Here is a 23,961-nt window from a genome sequence, read left to right as displayed (position 1 = left end):
CCTTCCTTTGCTTCTGTTCCTTTATTGTTTCTAAGACAGTGATGAAGATGAGTAATTTAATCTCTCTCTCTCTCTCTCTCTCTCTCTCTCTCTCTCTCTCTCTCTCTCTCATAAAGTCATGATCAGAGGAGAGAGAGAGAGAGAGAGAGAGAGAGAGAGAGAGAGAGAGAGAGGGCAAAATACGTATCCAGCATTAAGCGAAATGAAATTCTCTCTCTCTCTCTGTATGCAATTAGTAACGAAGAAAAAACATTAGGCATTTTCATTATCCATTTTTAATCTCTCAATAAAAATTAAAATGAAATATTAAATCATCAAGTAAATATGTAAATAATCAGGAGGGTAATTAGAGCGGCAGGTGTGTTTCCAGGTGAGGGTCTGCTAATTGGTGGTCAGAAAGGTGTGGCCCAACAGGTAATGATAGAAATGATGATGATGATGATAATAATAATAATAATAATAATAATAATAATAATAATAATAATAATAATAATAATAATAATAATAATAATAATAATAATAAGGAGAAGAAGAAGAAGAAGAAGAAGAAGAAGAAGAAGAAGAAGAAGAAGAAGAAGAAAAAGAAAAAGAAGAAGATATTGATGATGAGAAAGAAGAAGAACAACAACAACAACAACAACAACAACAACAACAACAACAATGAAAATACTAAAAATGATGATATGCCAGAAACTGGGTAAATATACAATTGTTTGTTCGTCTGTTTGTTACGTAATCTGTATGTTTGTTTCTCTCTCTCTCTCTCTCTCTCTCTATAAATCCAACTATCTAATATTACTCCTTTTCTCTTTGACAAACACACACACACACACACACACACACACACACACACACACACACACACACACACACACACACACACACACACACACACACACACACACACACAGTGCGAGTCAATTCAATTCCCACACACACACACACAATAATAATAATAATAATAATAATAATAATGTTTCCTCCCTCCATTAAACCTTTCCTCCGTCTCTCTCTAACCTTTCTTTCCCTCCTTTCCTCCCACTCACCCTCTCTCTCTCTCTCTCTCTCTCTCTCTCTCTCTCCCCTCACCCCTCCTCTCACCGCGGGGTTTGACGGAGAAGTGACGCGCGGGGAGATCGACCCCTATTTATACCCTCGGTGACGTCACTCAATCGTCATTCTCGCAGCTGATGGGTTGGTCCTGCCATTCTCAGCCAGCAGCCACGCGCCAATCACTTCAAGAGGATGGGGTGGAGGAGGTGGAGGAGGGGATGAAAGAAGAGGTGGTGGAGAAGAATGGAGATGAGAGGATAAAGAGGAGGATGAAAGGGTGGAGCATGGTGGAGGAGGAGGGGGGGTAGGGGAAGGGGGAGAAGGAGAAAGAGGGCGAAGAAGAAGAGGAGGAAGAAACCTCATCAATTATCTCAAACTCACTCCTCCTCCCTCTCCCGCACTTTGGGTCCAGAAATAGCAAGCATACATACACCATTCGTGGGAAACCTCTATAAGTCACACGGGGGAAACAGTTATCAAGGACACTCCCAGCGATAACCTGAAACCCTCAAAGCACTGGGAGTCTGCCGGCAAAATAACGAATAGTAAGCTCGGGTTCATAGCGAGAAAATTAGAGAGTAAGACGCCGGGAGAAGTGTTGGCTTAGCATGACTCATTGGGGAGACCTCAACTGGAATATGCAGTGCAGTCCCGGTCCTCTGATTACAGGAATGACATTTGAGTTACTGGAGAGTGCAGCGACGCGTTACGAAAATTATACAATCGTTTGGGACTCGACTCTTATGAAGAACGACTCAAGCGAGTGTTGACGCTGGAAGTGGAAGGCTACGCAGGTTTTGATATGTCTTAAAATAACGGAATAAGTCCAGTACCGTTGACCAATCCAAGTTTTTTGCACTCTAAGTAACCCAATAAATCAAATAATTCAAATAACGACAGTAAAGACACTGCAACAAAAGCATCTGCAGGAATTATTTTCTTAACAAGTCACCAGCCGCTGGACTAACCTTCCTGCAGAAATAGTTGAGTGAAAACGATCAACTCCTTCATGAATCGTCTTTACCGTCACTTAGCTGCGTGAGGAGTGCAGTGAGCGTCCACGCCCGTACGTACAACCCATGCTTTAGTCTGTCCCGCGGGTCACTGACACACACTCCTACACCGCCGATGAAGGCAGCCTCGTTATGGGCCAGCAGACTGCACGTTGCCTACTCTTTTATGTTTCCATGTTTTCATTAAGCACACAAAACAGAACACTTGTGTCATACCTCCTCATCCTCCTCCTTCTGCTCTTCTTTCTCCTCCTCCTGCTCCTTCTCCTCCTCCTCCTTCTCCTCTTCTTCTTCCTCCTCCTGCTCCTCCTCCTCCTCCTCCTTCTGCTCTTCTTTTTCCTCCTCCTCCTGCTCCTTCTCCTCTTCTTCTTCCTCCTCCTGCTCCTCCTCCTCCTCCTTCTCCTCCTCCTCCTCCTCCTCCTCCTCTTAAACAAAACAGAACACTTACCGCGTACAGCCACACTCTTCCTCCTCTTCCTTCTTCCTCCTCCTCCAGTAGTCCTCTCACGGGGTCGAGGAGGGAGGAGGGACAGGAGGGGAAGAGGGCGGAGCAGTCTCGCCCCGCCTGCCCCGCCACCTCCGCCCTCATGTCCTCCAGCAGGGCGGGGACGTCTGCCTCCCCCGCCCCCCGCAGCCACCCCACGGCAGCCCTGCAGGAGAGGAGACGCCAATCCAGAATCAGATCGGGTGGACGTTTTTAAGAAGGGAAGGGAAACTGACCCTCCTCCTTACCTGAGCAGGCATGTGGGTACCAGGAATAAACAGGTATGCACAATGGCGGATTTCAACTACAGGAACATTAGTATGGAAGCCGTGGTGGGTGACTTAAAATCCGTATATTATCTTAGTAGTAGTAGTAGTAGTCAAAGGAGGCAGCTCAAGGGCAACAAAAAGAGAGCAGAGAGAAAAATAAGCCCGCTACTCACCGCTTCCATAACAGACAAAAGTAAAGACTGGGGAAAAGAGAGGTCAATTTCGGGTCTTGTTACTACTACTACTACTACTACTACTACTACTACTACTACCATTGATACTTACGTCCAGAAGGGGAGCAAAGAATAGCCATGCCGGTGTCTGTTCGCAGGGGCGGCCCTCCGGTGTACCTCACAGAGCAGACGCCGCCCACACTCAGGGGGAAGATCCAACCCCGGGGGGAGGCGCTGGGGAAAGGCTGGCACCCCTCCTCCCCCTCCCCATCCTCCGTCTCCTCCCCCGCCAACACCCCCCAGGGCACCCATCACCTCAGCCAATCCTCCACTGTGGGTGAAGAGTGAGTGGATGATTGTGTGTGTGTGTGTGTGTGTGTGTGTGTGTGTGTGTGTGTGTGTGTGTGTGTGTGTGTGTGTGTGTTGTAGTAGTAATTGTCGTAGTAGTAGTAGTAGTAGTAGTAGTAGTAGTAGTAGTAGAAGAAGAAGAAAATGATCCACCTACTTCCCTCTCCACCTTTAAAACCAACATTCCTCCTCCTCCTCCTCCTCCTCCTCCTCCTCCCACAAGAACAATAACAGACCAATATTCTTCCTTCCTTCAGCCGCTAACACAGACATATCAACAGACATCTCTCTCTCTCTCTCTCTCTCTCTCTCTCTCTCTCTGATGGTGTCTCTTTGAGGTTTTATACTGTTATGAATAATCTCCTCCTCCTCCTCCTCCTCCTCCTCCCCCTTCCCCCCTCCTCCTCCTCCTCCTCCAATTAATACTTCAAAACCAGGTGTATTGTTGCTAATTACTGGACCGGAGATATACCTTTGAACCCCCCCTTTTCCCCTCCCCCTCCCCCCTTTCCCCTCCCCTCCTCCCCCCTTTCCTTCTCCCCCTTCCCTCCCATCTTTACCATTTCATTAATCGACAAACTCAGTGTTGAATTAAATGGAGAGAGAGAGAGAGAGAAGGGAAGGGAGGGAGGGAGGGAGGGAGGAAAGGGAGGAGGGGAGGGGAGAGTAAAGATGGATGGATGGAGGGAGGAAAGGAAGGGATGGAAGGAGGGAGGAAGGAAAGCAATGGAGGGAGGAAAGAAGAAAGTAAAATGGGATGGAAGAAAGAAAAGAAAGAAGGAAGGAAGGAAGGAAAGAGGGAAGGAAGGAGAGAAGAAAGAAAGAAGGAAGAAGGGAAGGAAGGAAAAAGAGAAGGAAGGAAGGAAGGAATGAAGGAGGGAAGAAAGAAGAAAAGAAAGGAAGGAAGGAAGGAAGGAAGGAAGGAGAGAAGGAAAAAAGGAAGGAGAGAGCAAAAGAAGGAAAGGAAAGAAACGAAGAAAGGAAAGGAGAGAAAATATGAAAGAAAGGAAGAAGTGAAAATGGGAAGAAAGAAAAATGAAAGAAAAAAGAGGAAATGAGAAAAGAGACAAAGAAAGAGAAAAAGTGAAAAAAATGAATGAAAAAAATGAAACAAACAAAACTCTCTCTCTCTCTCTCTCTCTCTCTCTCTCTCTCTCTCTCTCTCTCTCTCTCTCTCTCTCTCTCTCTCTCTCTCTCACCTGGCGATATCGTGGAAGCTCAGGTAGACGTCACTGATTGCATCCACACTTTCCTCCAGATCCTCCAGACGCATCCACTTCTCCTCCCTCCTCCTTCCCTCCACCTCCTCCTCCTCCTGGGTCATGAAGGGGAGGTCCAGGGGGAGGGAGGAGAGGGCCAGGGAGAGGGGGGAGGGGGGCCCGGCGTGGTCTTCTCTCCCCAGTTGTTGAGAGAGAGAGAGAGAGAGAGAGAGAGAGAGAGAGAGAGAGAGAGAGAGAGAGAGAGAGTATACATTAATTAGGTGGCAGAAGAAAAAAAAAACTAAAATTATCCATATATAGATGTGATAAGCATTGATAATACAATAACACACACACACACACACACACACACATACACACACACAACACACACACACACACACACACACACACATCTCACCCCTCACCCCTCCGGCCCCCATCCTCCCCCCCAACACAACCTCCTTCATTTCACCTCCTATACCTCCCCTCACCCCTCACCCCTCCTTCCCCCAACCTCCCCCCCAACACAACCTCCATTTCACCCTTCCAATACCTCTCCTCCCCCCTCCCCCATCCTTTCCCCTTCCCCCAGCCCCCTCCCCACAAGCTCCCCTCTCCTTCCCCTCACTTCATATCCCCCATAAAGACCCCCCCCCACTTCTTCTCCCTTCTCCTTACCCTTCTCATCCTTTCCCAACCCCCCCCCTCTCCTCACCCCTCCCAGCTTCCCCCTAATACCCCAACCCCCACCCCACAAGCTCCCCTCTCCTTCCCCTCACTTCATATCCCCCCATAAAGCCCTCCCCCACTTCTTCTCCCTTCTTCTTACCCTTCTCATCCTTTCCCTAACCCCCTCCCCCGTCTCCTCACCCTCCCAACTTCCCCCTCTAACCCCCTTCTCCAACCTCAGCTCCTATACCCCATACTCACATTCGCTAAGGCTTGCACGAGGAGGTTCGCCATGAAGATCCCAAAAGCCATAAAGGACATCGTGGTGACGGCTTTCTCGAGGGAGGGGAGGGAGTTCGCCACGCCCCCCACCGCCGCCCCAACCCCGTTCATCCACCCCCCGCCAACCCCACCGTAAGGGCCGGAGGGGAGGTGGGAGAGGGGGGTGATGACTGGGGTTGAGTCTCCTGTGCCCGTGTCAGCCAGACCCGCTCCTGGAATGGGTAGTGAGGTTTGGGGTTAGGTTAGGTGAGGTTAGGTTAGGTTAGGTTAGGTTTGGGGTTAGGTTAGGTTAGGTAAGGTTTGGGGTTAGGTTAGGTTAGGTAAGGTTTGGGGTTAGGTTAGGTTAGGTTAGGTTTGGGGTTAGATTAGGTTAGGTGAGGTTAGGTTAGGTCGGTCTCTCTCTCTCTCTCTCTCTCTCTCTCTCTCTCTCTCTCTCTCTCTCTCTCTCTCATCCTTCCTTCCCTCCCTCACATTTCTTCCTCCTACTCCTCCCTTTCATCCTTCCTCTCAGCATCCCTCTCCTACCTTCCCCTCCTCCCTTTCCATTCCTTCACCCCTCCTTCCCTATCCCTCTTCCCTACCTTCCTTCCTTCCTACCTTCTTCCTTTCCCTCATCTCTTCCAGCCTCTCTTTTTCCCTTCCCTTCTATTCCCTTCCATTCCTCCCAGCATCCTCCACCTCATCCCTTTCTGTTTTTCTCTTTCCTCCCTTCTTCCCTCCTCTCAGCTTCTTCCTTCCCTCCCTCCCTTCTTTCCTTCCCTTCATTCTTCCCCTGTTCCTTCTCATCCCTTCCTTCTTCACTTCCTCCTTCCTCAATTCTAACCAGCTTCTCCATTCCCTTCCCTTCCCTTCCCCTCTTCCTCTCTTCTAATCACCCGTCCTCTACTTCCCTTCCTTCCTTCTTCCCTTCCCTCTCCTTGCCTTTCCTTCACTATACTCCCTCCTTCCTTCTCCCCTCTTCCCCCTCCCCCTCTCCCTGTTTCTCCTTCCCTCCTCCCCCCCCTCCCCTTCCCCCCTACTCACGGTTAGCAGCCCCCAGAAAGTGTCGCCGCCAGAGGGGGTCACTGAGGATCCTGTTGAGCTGCACAGCCTCGTGGGGGGTGAGGTGCAGGGGGGCTGGGGGGGGCTGCCACGGTGGGGGGGGTGCCGGGGCTCTGGGGTAGGCTGGGGCGGGGTACTGGGGGGGCCCGAGCCGAGGGGGCGCGGGGTGAAGGCGGATGTGTGGGTGGTGGTGACCTGTGGAGAGGTGGAGAGGTGGAGAGGTGGAGGAGAAAATAAAGAGGAAGACAGGAAAGGGAGGAAGAAAGAAAAGGATACGAAAAAGAGGATGAAGAGGAAGAAGAGGAAAGAAAGGAGGAGAGAAGAAATTGGCGAAGAGATGAGGAGGAAGACAGTGAGAGGAAGAGAAGGGAAGCAAAACGAGGAAAAAGAGGAGATGGAAGATAGGAAGAGGAAGAGTGAGGAAGAGGAAAGAAGGATATATTAGTCAGGTATCTCTTATCTCTTTCAAATTCTCTCACTCCCTCACCAAGAGACATCGGGGAATTGATTTAGGCAACTTTTGAACATGATGCAAAAATGGCCATCTTGATCGACATACCCTCTCATATTTTGCCTTTTATCTCCCATTTCATCAGTGTTACCAACTCAAAAACTAACGTCTGCAGTAACATTTTTTTTTCTCCCATTTCGTCAGTGTTACCAACTCAAAAACTAACGTCTGCAGTAACATTTTTTTTCTCCCATTGCATCAGTGTTACCAACTCAAAAATTAACGTCTGCAGTAACTTTTTTTTTTTCTCCCATTTCATCAGTGTTGCCAACTCAAAAACTAACGTCTACAGCAACTTTTTTTTCTTCTCCCATTTCATCAGTGTTACCAACTCAAAAATTAACGTCTGCAGTAACATTTTTTTTTCTCCCATTGCATCAGTGTTACCAACTCAAAAACTAACGTCTGCAGTAACTTTTTCTTATGTTCTCCCATTGCATCAGTGTTACCAACTCAAAAACTAACGTCTGCAGTAACGTTTTTTTTCTCCCATTTCATCAGTGTTACCAACTCAAAAACTAACGTCTACAGTAACATTTTTTTCTTCTCCCATTGCATCAGCGTTACCAACTCAAAAACTAACGTCTACAGTAACGTTTTTTTTCTCCCATTTCATCAGTGTTACCAACTCAAAAACTAACGTCTACAGTAACTTTTTTTTTGTTCTCCCATTTCATCAGTGTTACCAACTCAAAAACTAACGTCTACAGTAACTTTTTCTTTTGTTCTCCCATTGCATCAGTGTTACCAACTCAAAAACTAACGTCTACAATAACTTTTTCTTTTGTTCTCCCATTGCATCAGCGTTACCAACTCAAAAACTAACGTCTACAGTAACGTTTTTTTTCTCCCATTTCATCAGTGTTACCAACTCAAAAACTAACGTCTACAGTAACTTTTTCTTTTGTTCTCCCATTGCATCAGTGTTACCAACTCAAAAACTAACGTCTACAGTAACTTTTTTTTTTCTCCCATTTCATCAGTGTTACCAACTCAAAAACTAACGTCTACAAACTTTTTTTTTGTTCTCCCATTGCATCAGTGTTGCCAACTCAAAAACTAACGTCTACAGTAACACTTTTTTTTCTCCCATTGCATCAGTGTTACCAACTCAAAAACTAACCTCTACAGCAACTTTTTTTTTGTTCTCCCATTTCATCAGTGTTACCAACTCAAAAACTAACCTCTACAGCAACTTTTTTTTTGTTCTCCCATTTCATCAGTGTTACCAACTCAAAAACTAACCTCTACAGCAACTTTTTTTTTGTTCTCCCATTTCATCAGCGTTACCAACTCAAAAACTAACGTCTACAGCAATTTTTTTTGTTCTCCCATTGCATCAGTGTTACCAACTCAAAAACTAACGTCTACAGCAACTTTTTTTTTTTCTCCCATTGCATCAGCGTTACCAACTCAAAAATTAACGTCTACAGTAACATTTTTTTTCTCCCATTTCATCAGCGTTACCAACTCAAAAATTAACGTCTACAGTAACATTTTTTTTTCTCCCATTTCATCAGTGTTACCAACTCAAAAACTAACGTCTACAGTAACTTTTTTTTGTTCTCCCATTGCATCAGTGTTACCAACTCAAAAATTAACGTCTACAGTAACTTTTTTTTGTTCTCCCATTGCATCAGTGTTACCAACTCAAAAACTAACGTCTACAGTAACTTTTTTTTGTTCTCCCATTGCATCAGTGTTACCAACTCAAAAACTAACGTCTACAGTAACTTTTTCTTTTGTTCTCCCATTGCATCAGTGTTACCAACTCAAAAATTAACGTCTACAGTAACTTTTTTTTGTTCTCCCATTGCATCAGTGTTACCAACTCAAAAACTAACGTCTACAGTAACTTTTTTTTGTTCTCCCATTGCATCAGTGTTACCAACTCAAAAACTAACGTCTACAGTAACTTTTTTTTGTTCTCCCATTGCATCAGTGTTACCAACTCAAAAACTAACGTCTACAGTAACATTTTTTTTCTCCCATTTCATCAGTGTTACCAACTCAAAAACTAACGTCTGCAGTAACATTTTTTTTTCTCCCATTTCATCAGTGTTACCAACTTAAAAACTAACGTCTACAGTAACATTTTTTTTTCTCCCATTTCATCAGTGTTACCAACTTAAAAACTAACGTCTACAGTAACATTTTTTTTTCTCCCATTTCATCAGTGTTACCAACTCAAAAATTAACGTCTACAGTAACTTTTTCTTTTGTTCTCCCATTGCATCAGTGTTGCCAACTCAAAAACTAACGTCTACAGCAACTTTTTTTTTGTTCTCCCATTTCATCAGTGTTACCAACTCAAAAACTAACGTCTGCAGTAACTTTTTCTTTTGTTCTCCCATTTCATTAGTGTTACCAACTCAAAAATTAACGTCTGCAGTAACATTTTTTTTCTCCCATTTCATCAGCGTTACCAACTCAAAAACTAACGTCTACAGCAATTTTTTTTCTCCCATTGCATCAGTGTTACCAACTCAAAAACTAACGTCTACAGTAACTTTTTATTTTGTTCTCCCATTGCATCAGCGTTACCAACTCAAAAATTAACGTCTGCAGTAACATTTTTTTTCTCCCATTTCATCAGTGTTACCAACTCAAAAACTAACGTCTACAGTAACTTTTCTTGGCCTACTTGCGATATACTGGTACTGAGGGAGATAAATAAAGTCATGTATGTAGCCAATGACCCGCAAAAGTGCCCCACGGGAAACTCGTGTAGAGGGAACGGGGCCAGATTATCGTATCCACCACATTATATTTATCATTTTTTAGCCTCAAACTCTCGTACCTACACAAATAAGGAAAGAATATTAAAGTTAACGTTACAACTGTTATTTATTGATGTTTGTTTGTTTGTTTTGCTATAGATATCAGTCAGAAACTACGAAAATGCAATACGGTGTGTACGATAATTTGACAACGCTGGGCCTGACTGATATGGTGCTGGAACTGACCTCAAGGGAATGACTTTACAAACGGAAGGATCTCATTTTCTCCTCCTCCTCCTCCTCCTCAACACTTACCTGGTGCTATAGGGGGGTGCAAGGGGGTGAGGGGGGCGACGGGCTGGACACGGGGGGGCGCTGGCTGATGGGGTTGCCTGCTTCCCACACACCCACGCCATAAACATGAAAAATGGGGAAGAAGGAAAAAAACGAGATACATTGAGGTTAGTGGGACAAAAGAGTAGATTTTTATTGTGTTTGGCCCTGATTCTCTCTCTCTCTCTCTCTCTCTCTCTCTCTCTCTCTCTCTCTCTCTCTCTCTCTCTCTCTCTCTCTCTCTCACAACAATAGCAACAACAACTTGACTCACCTTCCCACAGGGGGCCGGACCGGGGGGTGGCGAGGGGGCACTCCCAGGGGTCCCACAGGGGTATGAGGGGGCACCGCTCCACTTGATACCCCTCCCCTAACTGCATCACCCCCCACTCCCATGCCCCCAACCCCAGAACCCACCCTGACATTCCCGTGGGGGTTTACCACGGGGGGATTATTGACCCTGGGGGGATAGGGGGCGAGGCGGGAGGGGTTAGGGGTGGGGGTGGTAGGCGGGGGGTTGTAGGGGGTGAACGGGGGGGAGGATGGAGGGGTGAAGGGGGTGAATGGGTTGGAGGATGGGGTGTTCCGGGTCTTGGCGGCGTCGTAAACATTGTATCTCTTGTGGTCGTAGTTCTCGTGGTCGTAGGAGACGTAATTATACGGATCCTCGTCCTGGTAGTCGTAGCCGTCGTATTTATGGTCGTCGCCTTGGTTATAATAGTAGTTCCGGTTGTTTTGAGTGGTCCGGTGGTTCTGGTTGTGGTGGTCGTGGTGGCTGGTCCCGTAGTTGTGGTTGCGTGCGTGCCCTCCGTCCCTGCAGTGGTGATTAGGGTTGATAATTACCGTAAGTGAATTGTGACCCCGTAAGAAAGGATGTAAACAAACGACGTCTGCTCCGCCTCCCGCCCCCGCCTCCCTCTCTGCCTCGCCACGTGGTCACAAAACGGTGTATGGTAACTGTGTGTGTGTGTGTGTGTGTGTGTGTGTACCACCTGTTGCACGCTCCTAAATTTTAATAAACGCCACATAACACTTGTACACACACACACACACACACACACACACACACACACACACACACACACACACACACACACACACACACACATCTGGCACTTCGTTATACCACAGTCCGCTAAAACAGTATACTGTAAATTAGCAAACACCCAGTGACCTACTTAGTGAAATTTAACGAAGAATGAAAGAAAGAATGAATGAATGAAGGGAAAGAAGAAAGAAAGGAAGGGAGAAAGGAAGGGAGGGAGGAAGGAAAGAAGGAAGGAAAAACGAGGGAGGGGAGGGAAGTTGAGAGGGAAGGGAGGGAGGGAGGCGAGATAAGTTGAAGGAAGAAAGGAAGGAAGGAACGAAGGAAGGAGGGAGAGAAGGAGAGAGAAAGGAGGGATAGATGGAATAAAGAAAGAGAGGCAGGAAGGAAAGAAGAGAGAAGGAAGGAAAAAATTATAGAGGGGAGAGAGGGAGGAAGGAAGGGAGGAAGGAAGAAACGATGGAAGGATGGGAAGAAGGAAGGAAGGAAGGAAGGAGAGAATGCAGGAAAGAGGGAAGGAACAAAAAGGGAAAGGAAAGAAGGAAGGAAGGAGAGAGTGCAGGAAAGAGGAAAGGAAGAAAAGAGAAAGGAAGGAAGGAAGAAAGGAAGGAGAGAATGCAGGAAAGAGGAAAGGAAGGAGAGAATGCAGGAAAGAGTAAAGGAAGAAAAAGAGAAAGGAAGGAAGGAAGAAAGGAAGGAGAGAATGGAGGAAAGAGGAAAGGAAGGAAGGAAGAAAAGGAGAGAGTGCAGGAAAGAGGGAAGGAAGAAAAAGAGAGGAAGAAAGGAAGAAAGGAAGGAAGGGAAGGAGGGAAGAAGAAAAAAAGAGAGGGAGAATGAAAAGAAAAAAAGAAAGGAGGAAAACTCGAGAATGAAAGAGAATGAAGAAGGGAAAAAGAGGGAAAGAAAGAAGGAAAAAAGCAAAACAAGAGAAAGACAGAGAATTGAATAAAAAGAAAAAGGAAAGAAAATAAAGATATAATAAGTGACTTTAAATAGACCGAAAAGAAAACGTTATTGAGCTTCATAGAAAACGGAGCGTAACAGAAAAGGAAGAGGAAGGAATCTATGGAGGAGGAGGAGGAGGAGGAGGAGGAGGAAGAGAATGAGGAGGAGGAAGAGTAGTAGTAGTTGTAGTAGGAGGAGGAGGAGGAGGAGGAGAAGGAAGAGGAGGAAGAGGAGGAGGAGGAGGAGGAAAAGGGGAAGGAAAGGGAAAAGGGATGCTCGGAATAATTCTCTCTCTCTCTCTCTCTCTCATCAAAATTCCCGTCTAGGAGGAAATTGCTGTCTCTAATTAGAGAGAGAGAGAGAGAGAGAGAGAGAGAGAGAGAGAGAGAGAGAGAGAGAGAGAGAGAGAGAGAGAGAGAGAGAGAGAGAAGAAAATTACGATACAAATAAAAAAAAGCAAAAAACACAAGTAAAGACGAAAGGAGGGAGAGAAAAAGAAAGGCGAAGAAAGGAGAGGAAGGAAAGGGGGAAAGGAAGGAGGAAAAATTAGGTAAAGGAAAAGAAAGAAAAGAGAAGGACAGGAAGGAAGGAAAGGAAGGAAGGAAGGAAGGAGAGATGAAGATGGAAAATAAGAAAAGAAAGAAAATAGGAAGAAAGGAGAGAAAGGAACGAATGGGGAAAGTTAGGAAGATAAGGAGAGGAAGAATAAAAAGAAAAGGAACGAAGGAAGGAAGGAAGGAAGGAAGGAACGAAGGAAAGAAGGAACGAAGGAAGGAAAAAAGAAAAAGAAAGAAAAAGATGGAAAAAATGGAAGGAAGAAAGGACGGAAGAAATAAAAAACCGAAAGGAAGGAAGAAGGGAAGGTAGAAAAGAAGGAAGGAAGGAAGAAAGAAGGAAAAAAAAAAGAAACAGAAAAACAAGAATCAAAGGAAGGGAATAAAATAAACGAAGGAGGGCAGGAAAATGAAGGAAGGAAGGAAGGAAAACGAGAAAGGAGAGAAAGAAAGAAGGAAGGAAGGAAAGAAGGAAAACGAGAAAGGAGAGAAAGAATGAATGAATGAATGAAGGAAGGAAAACGAGAAAGGAGAGAAAGAAGGAACGAAGGAAGGAAGGAAGGAAGGGAAACGAGAAAGGAGAGAAAGAAGGAAGGAACGAAGGAAGGAAGGAAAACGAGAAAGGAGAGAAAGAAGGAAGGAAGGAAGGAAAGAAGGAAGGAAGGAAGGAAGGAAGGAGGGAATACGGTGTCCCTGGCCAGGTGAAATGAAGGTTTTGAGTCAATATGGTACAATTTGGGTTCAGGCCTACAGGTGAACTCTCTCTCTCTCTCTCTGTAAAAAGGAGAAAAGGAGAAGAGAGAGAGAGAGAGAGAGAGAGAGAGAGAGAGAGAGAGAGAGAGAGAGAGAGAGAGAGAGAGAGAGAGAGAGAGAGAGAGAGAGAGAGAAATGGAGGAGAGAGAATGGGAAGGAAGGAGAGCAGGAAGGGAGGGGATGGAGAGGTAGCGAAGGAGAGGAAGAGAAAGAGAAAAAATGAGGAGAAAAAGGGAAGAAGAGAGAAGAGAAGGAGAACGAAGGGAGGGAAGAGGAGCATAACAGATGTGAACCTCCTCCTCCTCCTCCTCCTCTTCCTCCTCCTTCTTTTCCTCCTAATTGATAATGTTAACTTACACTCTCTCTCTCTCTCTCTGTGTGTGTGTGTGTGTGTGTGTGTGTGTGTGTGTGTGTGTGTGTGTGTGTGTGTGTGTGTGTGTGTAAGATAGATACATAAAGAGATAGATAGATAGATAGATAGATAGATAGAGATAGAGAGAGAGAGAATGACCCAGCAACTTCTATCGTGTTACTACTTTTCTGTAACACTTTTTGCCCTGATGATGATGATGATGATGACGGGGCATTATTTTCCCTATCTTCCTTCCTTTCCCTTTTATCTTTCCTCCTTCCATTTCTTTATCACCTCTCTCTCTCTCTCTCTCTCTCTCTCTCTGTTGCCCTTCATTCCACGCCTGTCCCTCCCTTCTCTCCCCCTTCCCTCCCTTCCTCCTACCTTCCTCCCCCCCCCTCCCCACCTGCCTTACCTGTACAGTTACCCGAGACCTGAGCACCTTGATGAGGGAGACGTACTATTACAGGTGATTGGGTGTAGTAGTAGTAGTAGTAGTAGTAGTAGTAGTAGTAGTAGTGGTAGTAGTAGTAGTAGCAGTAGTAACATCATAACGAGTAACGGAATTAGTCTACCTTTGCATATTCTAATTACCCTCCCCCCTCCCCCCCATCCCCCGCTCTCCCCCTCTCTTCGCCCCCTCCCCCGCCCCCCTTCAGAGCTAAGGCTGCCTCTGGTGTATAATTAAGCCGAGGCGTCACCAAGTCACTCCCTCCCGTTACCAGAGTGTGACGCCCGTGTGTGTGTGTGTGTGTGTGTGTGTGTGTGTGTGTGTGTGTGTGTGTGTGTGTGTGTGTGTGCGTGTGTGTGTGTGTGCGTGTGTGTGTGTGTGTACGCCAGCTGGTTGTGGTGGGACGAGTAGATAAGATAGCTTTTCTCTTGTTTGTTTGTTTCTTAGTGTTTTTTTTGTTATTATTTTTATTATTATTATTATTATTATTATTATTATTATTATTATTATTATTATTAAAAATATCATCATTGTCATCACTAGTAGTAGTAATAGTAGTAGTAGCAGTAGTAGGACTAATAATAATGATATTCTTAATAATAATAATAATAATAATAATAATTTTCTTACCTGCTGGTCCACAAGACGTTCAGGGCCTCAGTCAGCGATCCATTAGACAGGTAACCTTGACTTGACCTCACCCGTGACCTCTGACCTCCCCAGTACCCGTGACCCCCTCCATCGTCCACCTGTACCGCTGACTTCTCCCGGGGCCAGGTGGGGCGAGCTGGGGGGTGCGGGAGGGGGCGTGGGTGCATGGGAGTGCGTGGGCGTGGCGGGAGGGGGTTGTGGTAGGCGTGGATGGGGGGGCGCGGGTGGAAGGGGCGTGGGTGTGGAGGTGGAATGTGGAATGGACGCCGCATGATCCAGGCCTCTGTCACACCCCCTTCTGCTTCCTCCTCTTCCTCCACCTCTTCCTCCTCCACTCCTCCCTTCTTCTCTCCATATATGATCTCCTTTGACTCCTCCTCCACCTCACCCCTCACTATCACCACTATCAGCGTCACTATCGCGAAGATGAGCACTTTCCTCCCGGTCATCTTTGAGTGCGTTAGTTTGTCGGTTAAAAAAGGTCAGAAGTAGGCAAGAGTGTGTGTGTGAGTGCGTGCGTTTGTGTGTGGTTCGGAAAGGTGATGTAAGGTAATTTTCAGGTATTTTCACTTAATTAACGCATTGATTTAGTGAGTTACCTGTGTGTTTCTGTTGAGGTGGTTAATTAGCTAGTCTGTTTATTTGTTTGTTTGTTTTCCTTGCGTGGTTCAGTCTCTCTTCACGTCAAACCAAAACGCATTCACAGGATCCTTCACCTCAAATTCAATATATTCAACTCACACCACTAATGAGGTCACCTGTGCAATCTGTCCAGGTGTGTAATGAGTTTTTTCCTGTTTCATTTTTCCTTTTAACAATCACACAAACATTCACAGGATCGTTCACCTCAAATTCAATATATTCAACTCACAACACTAATGAAGTCACCTGTGCAATCTGTTCAGGTATGTAACGAGTATTTTCCTATTTCATCCTTCCTTTTTTAACAATCACAGAATCATTTCCAAGCTTCGAAACTCCTCGTGAACAGTTTCGAGACGGCAAACGAAGCTTATTCACTCATCGCCTCATATATAATCGCTATGGACACTCTCGTATGTTACTTAAGCGCCCTTTTACGTCACCTCAGTCCGTCTAGTTCACCGGTAAAGATAAACCGATAATGTTCCAAGTGTTTGAGTGACGTGAGACAAGAGGCGGGCGGAACGGAAGCACATACGCCCTCTCCCTTCCGTGTCTAGTGGCTTACTGTCAGGCGAGCATCCGTTGAGATTCTACTTCCCCATTTTCTCTATAGATTCTCATTTGATTATGCTTTTTTTTTTTTTTGTTATATATATTATTTTTCTCTTCTTCTTAATAATGCTTTTTCCAAGTGATGGCATTCTGTTTGATCAAGTAGCAGTAGTAGTAGTAGTAGTGGTGGTAGTAGTAGTAGTAGTAGTAGTAGTAGTAGTAGTGGTAGTAGTAGTAGTAGTAGTAGAAGAATTAGTAGTAGTAGTAGAAGAAGAATTAGTGGTCGTAGTAGTAGTAGAAAAATCATTATTATTATTATTATTATTATTATTATTATTATTATTAGTAGTAGTAGTAGTAGTAGTAGTAGGCTAGTAGTAGTAGTTGTAGTAGTAGTAGTAGTAGTAGTAGTAGTAGAAGTAGTAATATATTTTTAGTAGTATAGTAGTAGATGCAATGGTTGTAGTTATGTATTATCCTCACCAGTAAAATCACCACATTGAAACTACTAGGCTATAAAAGAAATAATGTATCGTTTTCTATCATCTTTGACTTCGTACTTTTATCTGCTTTCTCTATTTCCTTTTTTTTCCCCTCTATTTCCGAAGCAGCTTGTTGTGTGACTAATTTCACATCCATATTTCTTTACACTCGCTCCCTGCAATCAACGCTACCAGACTATCGTACTCTGCATATAACATTTCAGTTTTAGCCCCAAAACTGTCACACTCACACAGATAACGGCCTTCATTTATAGTCTTTGCTAATATATTTAATTACTGACGTTGCTGCAATAGTGATGAGCCAAGTACCGGATAATATAGGATGTTCTGAAACCCGTATTCTTAATTAAAAGTATCGACCCCTCAGTTAACCTGTTTGAAAAGCCTCTCGGTAGAAGTCATTGGGATTTCCATGGAGTGTTTTGTGAGCCTCGTGATAGTTTTACACTTCTGCACCTTGAAAAAAAAGAAGAAAACTGGTTAATCTTGTCTGTGGGGAGTGAATGGGTACCAGGTATTAATCGGGGGTTGTGTCCCGTCTCGTATAATTCCTTCCCCTTCTGTCTCTCTCTCTCCGGCATATGACTTGAATCTGAGGTGAACGATCCTGTGAATGCGTTTTGGTTTGACGTGAAGAGACTGAACCTCGCAGGGAAAACAAACAAACACACAAACTAATTAACCACCTGAACAGAAACACGCAGGTAACTAACTAAATCAATGCGTTAATTAAGTGAAAAGCGCCGACTAAACGAAACTTTTCTTCTTTGTGGCCTTGGGAAATGGTCGTAATGGGTGCCCGAGACGCGTAAAATTATGGTCGTACGCTGCTCGCCACCTCTCCGTCGCGCGCCGAACCCCGCAGCACACGGCCGGCAGCTGCGGGACGTGGCCACCGCGCGCACGGCAGGGAAAGGGTCGTGGAGTTGTTTGCGGTTGGTGCTGGGAAATATATGTCTGCGGAAGCGGGTGTGAACGAAACTACTATTAAATATCACTACTACTGCTATTACTACTACTACTACTGCTACTACTATTTCTCCTACTATTACTACTCTTCCCACCACCAGCATTACTATAACTACTACTACTACTTACTATTTCAACTACCCTGAACAGGAAAATCACCCATGAAAACCAGCTAAATCTTCTCTGTGATCTTAGAAACTAGGCGTGATGGGAGCCTGATACATTTAACCCGGTAGCAGTGACGGGCCAAATTTGTGGCTTTACCGTGTAGCAGCGACGGGCCAAATCTGTGGCTTTACCGTGTAGCAGCGACAGGCCAAATTTGTGGCTTTACCGTGTAGCAGCGACAGGCCAAATTTGTGGCTTTACCGTGTAGCAGCGACAGGCCAAATCTGTGGCTTTACCGTGTAGCAGCGACGGGCCAAATTTGTGGCTTTACCGTGTAGCAGCGACGGGCCAAATTTGTGGCTTTACCGTGTAGCAGCGACGGGCCAAATTTGTGGCTTTACCGTGTAGCAGCGACGGGCCAAATTTGTGGCTTTACCGTGTAGCAACGGCCAAATTTGTGGCTTTACCGTGTAGCAGCGACGGGCCAAATTTGTGGCTTTACCGTGTAGCAGCGACGGGCCAAATTTGTGGCTTTACCGTGTAGCAGCGACAGGCCAAATTTGTGCCATGATATAACCCCCCCAAAATAGATGATACACAAACTGATCGCAAATGCTGATATATATTATGAAATGGTTTGCGTGAGTGATGATTTTTTTTCATTTTTCTCGCTTGGAGGGACCATTAAGAACCATGATCCCCGCTGCTACAGGGTTAAGAACATGGACCTCAATACACTCCTGGCCACAGCAATAACAATGACACACAATAACAATCACACCTCATCAGTTATCTCTCCTTTATTGTCTCCTAAATGAGTGACGGAACATTTACGGAACATAGTACAATCAAAATGAACACCTCAGAACACCTAACAATGAGGCGAGGAAGAGGGGGGAGGGGGGAACGGTATTACAGTTTCATAAGTGAACACAAAGATATGGGTGTATGGATGTATGGATGTATGTAAATGTTGATATTGCATTTGTATGTATAACTGTAACAATATGTAGTCCCAGGAATACATCTAACACGGGAAATTGACAAAGTATATATCTTACGGAAACGAAGAGACTCAGTAACACACACACACACACACACACACACACACACACACACACACACACATAATGACTACAAAAAAAGGAAATCAAGACAAAACAAAAACACGAAAAAACAACAACAATGTGCATGTATTAGTTTCAAGATCTTCATTATGCTACAAAATACACGAGTGAAAAAATAAATAAATAAATAAATAAATAAATAAAAACAGATCTCTGCGCTGAGGTCCGAGTAGGTAACCAGGGAGTGCGGTTGACTTATGAGTAATTAACCTGAATTCTACACGTGCAACTCTGTATGTAACAACTGATTCATAACACACTCATTCCGCCTCTCTACTCGACAAAACCAGGATGAATCTTAAGTAGTACACCCCTCAACATAACCCAATCATTAAGGCTGGTAATATAAGATACTCTCGGTTCTCACATTAACAATTTCTAAAGGTCAAAGAGGGGGTCAGTTGCGTTCTAATGAGTGTTTCCTTAGGTTCACGGTAAAGAAGAAGGGTCACACTACCACCAGGGTCATAAAACTACTCCTGGAAATGCCCACAACTCATACGAAAGCCTTGTCAAATATGTGTTCTTGGGCAGTGAAATGTCTTATGATATGGCCCTAAGAATCAATCATCACACACTCTGATGCATTATTGAGATTTCACGATATTCTGTTTTACTGTACGGTCGATAACTCTATAAGGTAAAACTTCCTTGGTAACTTGGTAAATATATCCTGAATCATTATCACCATCACATAACATAACACGATTGAGTCACCGCCCACTCTATTGCACTTTTTCTCCTTTCTATGCTCTCCATCTTCAATAGTTTGCTGCCTATAATAATGTCTATTCAAAATACCTAAGTCTATCTCTAACACACTCAAGTCTTCAAACACACACACACACACACACACACACTATTGCACTATTTCTCATCTTTTTCTACTTTCTATGCTCTCCCTCTTAAATAGTTTGCTGCCTATAATAATGTCTATTCAAAATACCTAAGTCTACCTCTAACACACTCAAGTCTTCACACACACACACACACACACACCATTGCACTATTTCTCATCTCTATGCTTTCTATTCTCCTTTCCCTCACCATTTGCTGCCTATAACAATGCCTATTCAAAATACCCAAGTCTACCTCTAACACTCAAGTCTTCACACAAACACACTATTGCACTATTTCTCATCTCTATGCTTTCTATTCTCTCCTTCCTCACTGTTTGCTGCCTATAATGATGCCCTTTCAAAACAATCCCAATCTCGTCAAAATGAAGGTGTGTACTCCCGACATAAACACACTTGGTCAAACTTAGCACACACACACACCACTCCCAATCTCGTCAACAGAAGGTGTGTGTGTGCTCCTGACATTAACACAGCCTCTGGTCAAATTATCTATGTACCAGTCTTGTAAACGTGACAACGAACTGCTTACATAAACACACTTTTAACATGTTCTGCTTAAATAACTTATAACACTTCAACACACAGAGATACACACTTATGTCCAGGTTGCAATACTCTCTTACGCTCCTTGTTATCTTGCATCCAATTTCTTCTTCACGGGAAAAGTTAGTATGAAGTTCCTCAGATGCAAACACTCTTTACTGTTTGTTCTTTTCTTACACTTAACCAACCACTAACTCATTAACATCATCATCATCATCATCATCATCGTTTAACATCCATTTATTCCCTATGGTGGGGCTGGACGGGATATGAGCCTCCTCCACTGTTGCCGGTCCACTAATTCACCCAAGCATTATTCTCTGGTCAAAAATTGCATGGGTACACTTCCCTCAGTCAACCATGCAACACCCAAGACTAGCAATTTGTTAATGATCCTCCTCACGACACTTGAAGACACTCGCCCGTATCACAAGCTCTCCCTTCCTCGGCCATTCCCTTGAAATCAGTTCCACCGGTATCACAAGCTTTCCCTTCCTCAGCCATTCCCTTGACATCAGTTCCACAAGTATCACAAGCTCTCCCTTCCTCAGCCATTCCCTTGAGGTCAGTTCCAACACTACCACAAGCTCTCCCTTCCTCGGCCATTCCCTTGAGGTCAGTTCCAACACTACCACAAGCTCTCCCTTCCTTGAACATTCCCTTGAGGTCAGTTCCAACACTACCACAAGCTCTCCCTTCCTCGGCCATTCCCTTGAGGTCAGTTCCAACACTACCACAAGCTCTCCCTTCCTTGAACATTCCCTTGAGGTCAGTTCCAATACTACCACAAGCTCTCCCTTCCTTGAACATTCCCTTGAGGTCAGTTCCAACACTACCACGAGCTCTCCCTTCCTCGGCCATTCCCTTGAGGTCAGTTCCAACACTACCAAAAGCTCTCCCTTCCTTGAACATTCCCTTGAGGTCAGTTCCAACACTACCACAAGCTCTCCCTTCCTTGAACATTCCCTTGAGGTCAGTTCCAACACTACCACAAGCTCTCCCTTCCTCAGACATTCCCTTGAGGTCAGTTCCAACACTACCACAAGCTCTCCCTTCCTTGAACATTCCCTTGAGGTCAGTTCCAACACTACCACAAGCTCTCCCTTCCTTGAACATTCCCTTGAGGTCAGTTCCAACACTATCACAAGCTCTCCCTTCCTTGAACATTCCCTTGAGGTCAGTTCCAACACTACCACAAGCTCTCCCTTCCTTGAACATTCCCTTGAGGTCAGTTCCAACACTATCACAAGCTCTCCCTTCCTTGAACATTCCCTTGAGGTCAGTTCCAACACTATCAAAAGCTCTCCCTTCCTCAGCCATTCCCTTGAGAAACTTCAGTTAAAACAATAGAAAAGCTCTCCTTCCATACATACGCTTAAATACATGTTCCAACACTCATTGCTACCTTCCTTGCACTATTATCAAGAAAACTTGATTATTACTAATAGATACTATTAACTGCACATCTCGTAGAACAGCCAGAAGTGTCTCGTCCTCGGCTGTACACAACTACTCCCCACTAACACACTCGCTTTCTGAACAAAATATAAACAATGAACAGAATGGCGTACATCTCTTCTTTGGCCATTAATATCTCTCTCTGTCTCTCCTGGTTACAGTAAAACATCTCTTCTTTGGCCATTAATATCTCTCTCTCTGTCTCTCCTGGTTACAGTAAAACATCTCTTCTTTGGCCAATAAAATTCTCTCTCTCTCTCTCTCTCTCTCTCTCTCTCTCAATAACACTCATACGTGTCTTTTAAGGTCCAAATAAATAACTTGATTCTGATGACAATATTAAAAAAAAGAGAAACGTGAAGGAACAAATAAGATAAATAAATATAAATAAAAAAATAAAATAAAAAAATTCCTTCCTTGACACACACACACACACACACACACACACACATATATGGGTAACAAATATATATATATATATATACACACACACACACACACACACACACACACACACACACCTCCATCACATGAATCAGTAGTGTCTATATTGAAGGGGTCTATAGTGAAGGGGTCTCTATGATGAAGGGGTCTCTATTGAAGGGGTCTCTATTGAAGGGGTCTATAGTGAAGGGGTCTCTAGTGAAGGGGTCTCTATTGAAGGGGTCTCTATATTGAAGGGGTCTATATTGAAGGGGTCTCTATGATGAAGGGGTCTATAGTGAAGGGGTCTATAGTGAAGGGGTCTCTATATTGAAGGGGTCTCTATATTGAAGGGGTCTATAGTGAAGGGGTCTCTATTGAAGGGGTCTCTATATTGAAGGGGTCTATAGTGAAGGGGTCTGTAATGAATGGGTTTACAATGAAGGGGGCCCTATAATGAAAGGGTCTAACATGATGGGGTCTATGGTGAAGGGGAATATGAAGGGAAATCTGCAATGAAGGAGAATCTATAATGGATGGGAGCTATAATGAAGGGGCTCTATAATGAAGGGGGCTCTATAATGAAGGGGGCTCTATAATGGAAGGGGAATTATAATGGAAGTGAATCTATAATGAAGGGGGCTCTATAATGGAAGGGGAATTATAATGGAAGTGAATCTATAATGAAGGGTAATCTATAATGGAAGTGAATCTATAATGGAAGTGAATCTATAATGAAGGGTAATCTATAATGGAAGTGAATCTATAATGGAAGTGTCTATAATGCCACACTTAATAATACAGTGAGTGCTCTAAAACACCCTAGCATAGCAGGGCTGCCAACACTAGCCTAGCTCCCCACCCCTATAGTCTGCCCTTGTATGAAGAGACGTCACCTAGCACAGTGGATGAAGGAGAGAGGGTGGAGAGTGCTTGACTACAGATATGGTTAACTTTCTCTCTCTTTCTCTAACCCTCGGACCCTTGTATGAGGAGACGTCACCTAGCACAGTGGATGAAGGAGAGAGGGTAGAGAGTGCTTGACTACAGATATGGTTAACTTTCTCTCTCTTTCTCTAACCCTCGGACCCTTGTATGAAGAGGCGTCACCTAGCACAGTGGATGAAGGAGAGAGGGCAGAGAACGCATGAATATAGATATGGTTAACTTTCTCTCTCTTTCTCTAACCCTCGGACCCTTGTATGAAGAGGCGTCACCTAGCACAGTGGATGAAGGAGAGAGGGTAGAGAGTGCTTGACTACAGATATGGTCACCTCTCTCTCTCTCTCTCTGACCCTCGGACCCTTGTATGAAGAGACGTCACCTAGCACAGTGGATGTAGGAGAGAGGGTAGAGAGTGCTTGACTACAGATATGGTTAACTTTCTCTCTCTCTCTCTAACCCTCGGACCCTTGTATGAGGAGACGTCACCTAGCACAGTGGATGAAGGAGAGAGTGGAGAGTGCTTGGCTACAGATATGGTCACCTCTCTCTCTCTCTCTCTGACCCTCGGCCCCATCTAGAAAGCATATCACTTAAGTACGAGATATATGATTCTCCTTATCTCTGTGTCTCTCTCATCCTTGATTATAGACATGGTCACCTCTCTCTCTCTCTCTCTGACCCTCAGCCCCATCTAAAGAGCATATCAACTAAGTACAAGATATATGATTCTTCTATCTCTGTGTCTCTCTCATCCTTGATTATAGACATGGTCACCTCTCTCTCTCTCTCTGACCCTCGGCCCCATCTAGAAAGCATAGCATTTAAGTACGAGATATATGATTCTCCTTCTATCTCTCTGTCTCTCTCTTTCATCCTTATGCCTTAAAGTTTTCTCATTCTTCAACTTCCATTCCTTTCCTTTCTTTCTTTCCTTCCCTCTCCTTCTCCTCTCTGTCTCCTTTTCCTCCCGTTCTTTCTT

At 44.6% G+C, this 23,961-nt stretch overlaps 2 protein-coding genes and 2 long non-coding RNA genes across 19 annotated transcripts in view; 1 reads left to right on the top strand and 3 right to left on the bottom strand.

Annotated features, from left to right (window-relative positions):
- The window catches only part of LOC126986440 (uncharacterized), a 64,856-nt gene extending 60,113 nt beyond the window's left edge, over positions 1–4,743 (bottom strand). The window contains exons 1-3 of the mRNA XM_050842590.1: positions 4,540–4,743; positions 3,105–3,323; positions 2,515–2,716 (exon numbers count right to left, since the gene is read on the bottom strand). Coding sequence (XP_050698547.1) covers positions 2,515–2,716; positions 3,105–3,323; positions 4,540–4,664 — 546 coding nt within the window. The 5' untranslated portion in view covers positions 4,665–4,743. The remainder of the gene's footprint in view (positions 1–2,514; positions 2,717–3,104; positions 3,324–4,539) is intronic.
- A 705-nt stretch (positions 4,744–5,448) lies between these two features.
- LOC126986032 (inactive histone-lysine N-methyltransferase 2E-like) lies at positions 5,449–16,170 on the bottom strand. Its single transcript, XM_050841717.1, has 5 exons — positions 14,829–16,170; positions 10,373–10,912; positions 10,081–10,157; positions 6,517–6,729; positions 5,449–5,705 (listed from the first exon to the last, which is right to left on the bottom strand). The coding sequence occupies exons 1-5, from the start codon at positions 15,296–15,298 to the stop codon at positions 5,449–5,451; spliced, it is 1,557 nt and encodes a 518-aa protein (XP_050697674.1). The 5' UTR covers positions 15,299–16,170.
- Positions 16,171–18,411: 2,241 nt separating this feature from the next.
- On the bottom strand, positions 18,412–19,823 carry LOC126986438 (uncharacterized). Its single transcript, XR_007739733.1, has 2 exons — positions 19,700–19,823; positions 18,412–19,554 (listed from the first exon to the last, which is right to left on the bottom strand). It is a non-coding gene; the product is annotated as an uncharacterized LOC126986438 (long non-coding RNA).
- A 768-nt stretch (positions 19,824–20,591) lies between these two features.
- LOC126986436 (uncharacterized) lies at positions 20,592–21,479 on the top strand. Of its 16 annotated transcripts, none has more exons than XR_007739721.1 (4): positions 20,592–20,720; positions 20,772–20,822; positions 20,874–20,975; positions 21,027–21,479. It is a non-coding gene; the product is annotated as an uncharacterized LOC126986436 (long non-coding RNA). The 16 variants fall into 16 exon arrangements; XR_007739719.1 differs by having other exon boundaries at positions 20,717–20,822; positions 21,027–21,128; positions 21,180–21,479; XR_007739730.1 differs by lacking the exon at positions 20,772–20,822 and having other exon boundaries at positions 20,874–20,924.
- Positions 21,480–23,961: the final 2,482 nt, after the last annotated feature.

The sequence above is a fragment of the Eriocheir sinensis genome, chromosome 61 (genome assembly GCF_024679095.1).
Source record: "Eriocheir sinensis breed Jianghai 21 chromosome 61, ASM2467909v1, whole genome shotgun sequence".
Taxonomy (NCBI): Eukaryota; Metazoa; Arthropoda; class Malacostraca; order Decapoda; family Varunidae; genus Eriocheir; species Eriocheir sinensis.
This window is presented reverse-complemented; position numbering and strand designations above follow the sequence as displayed.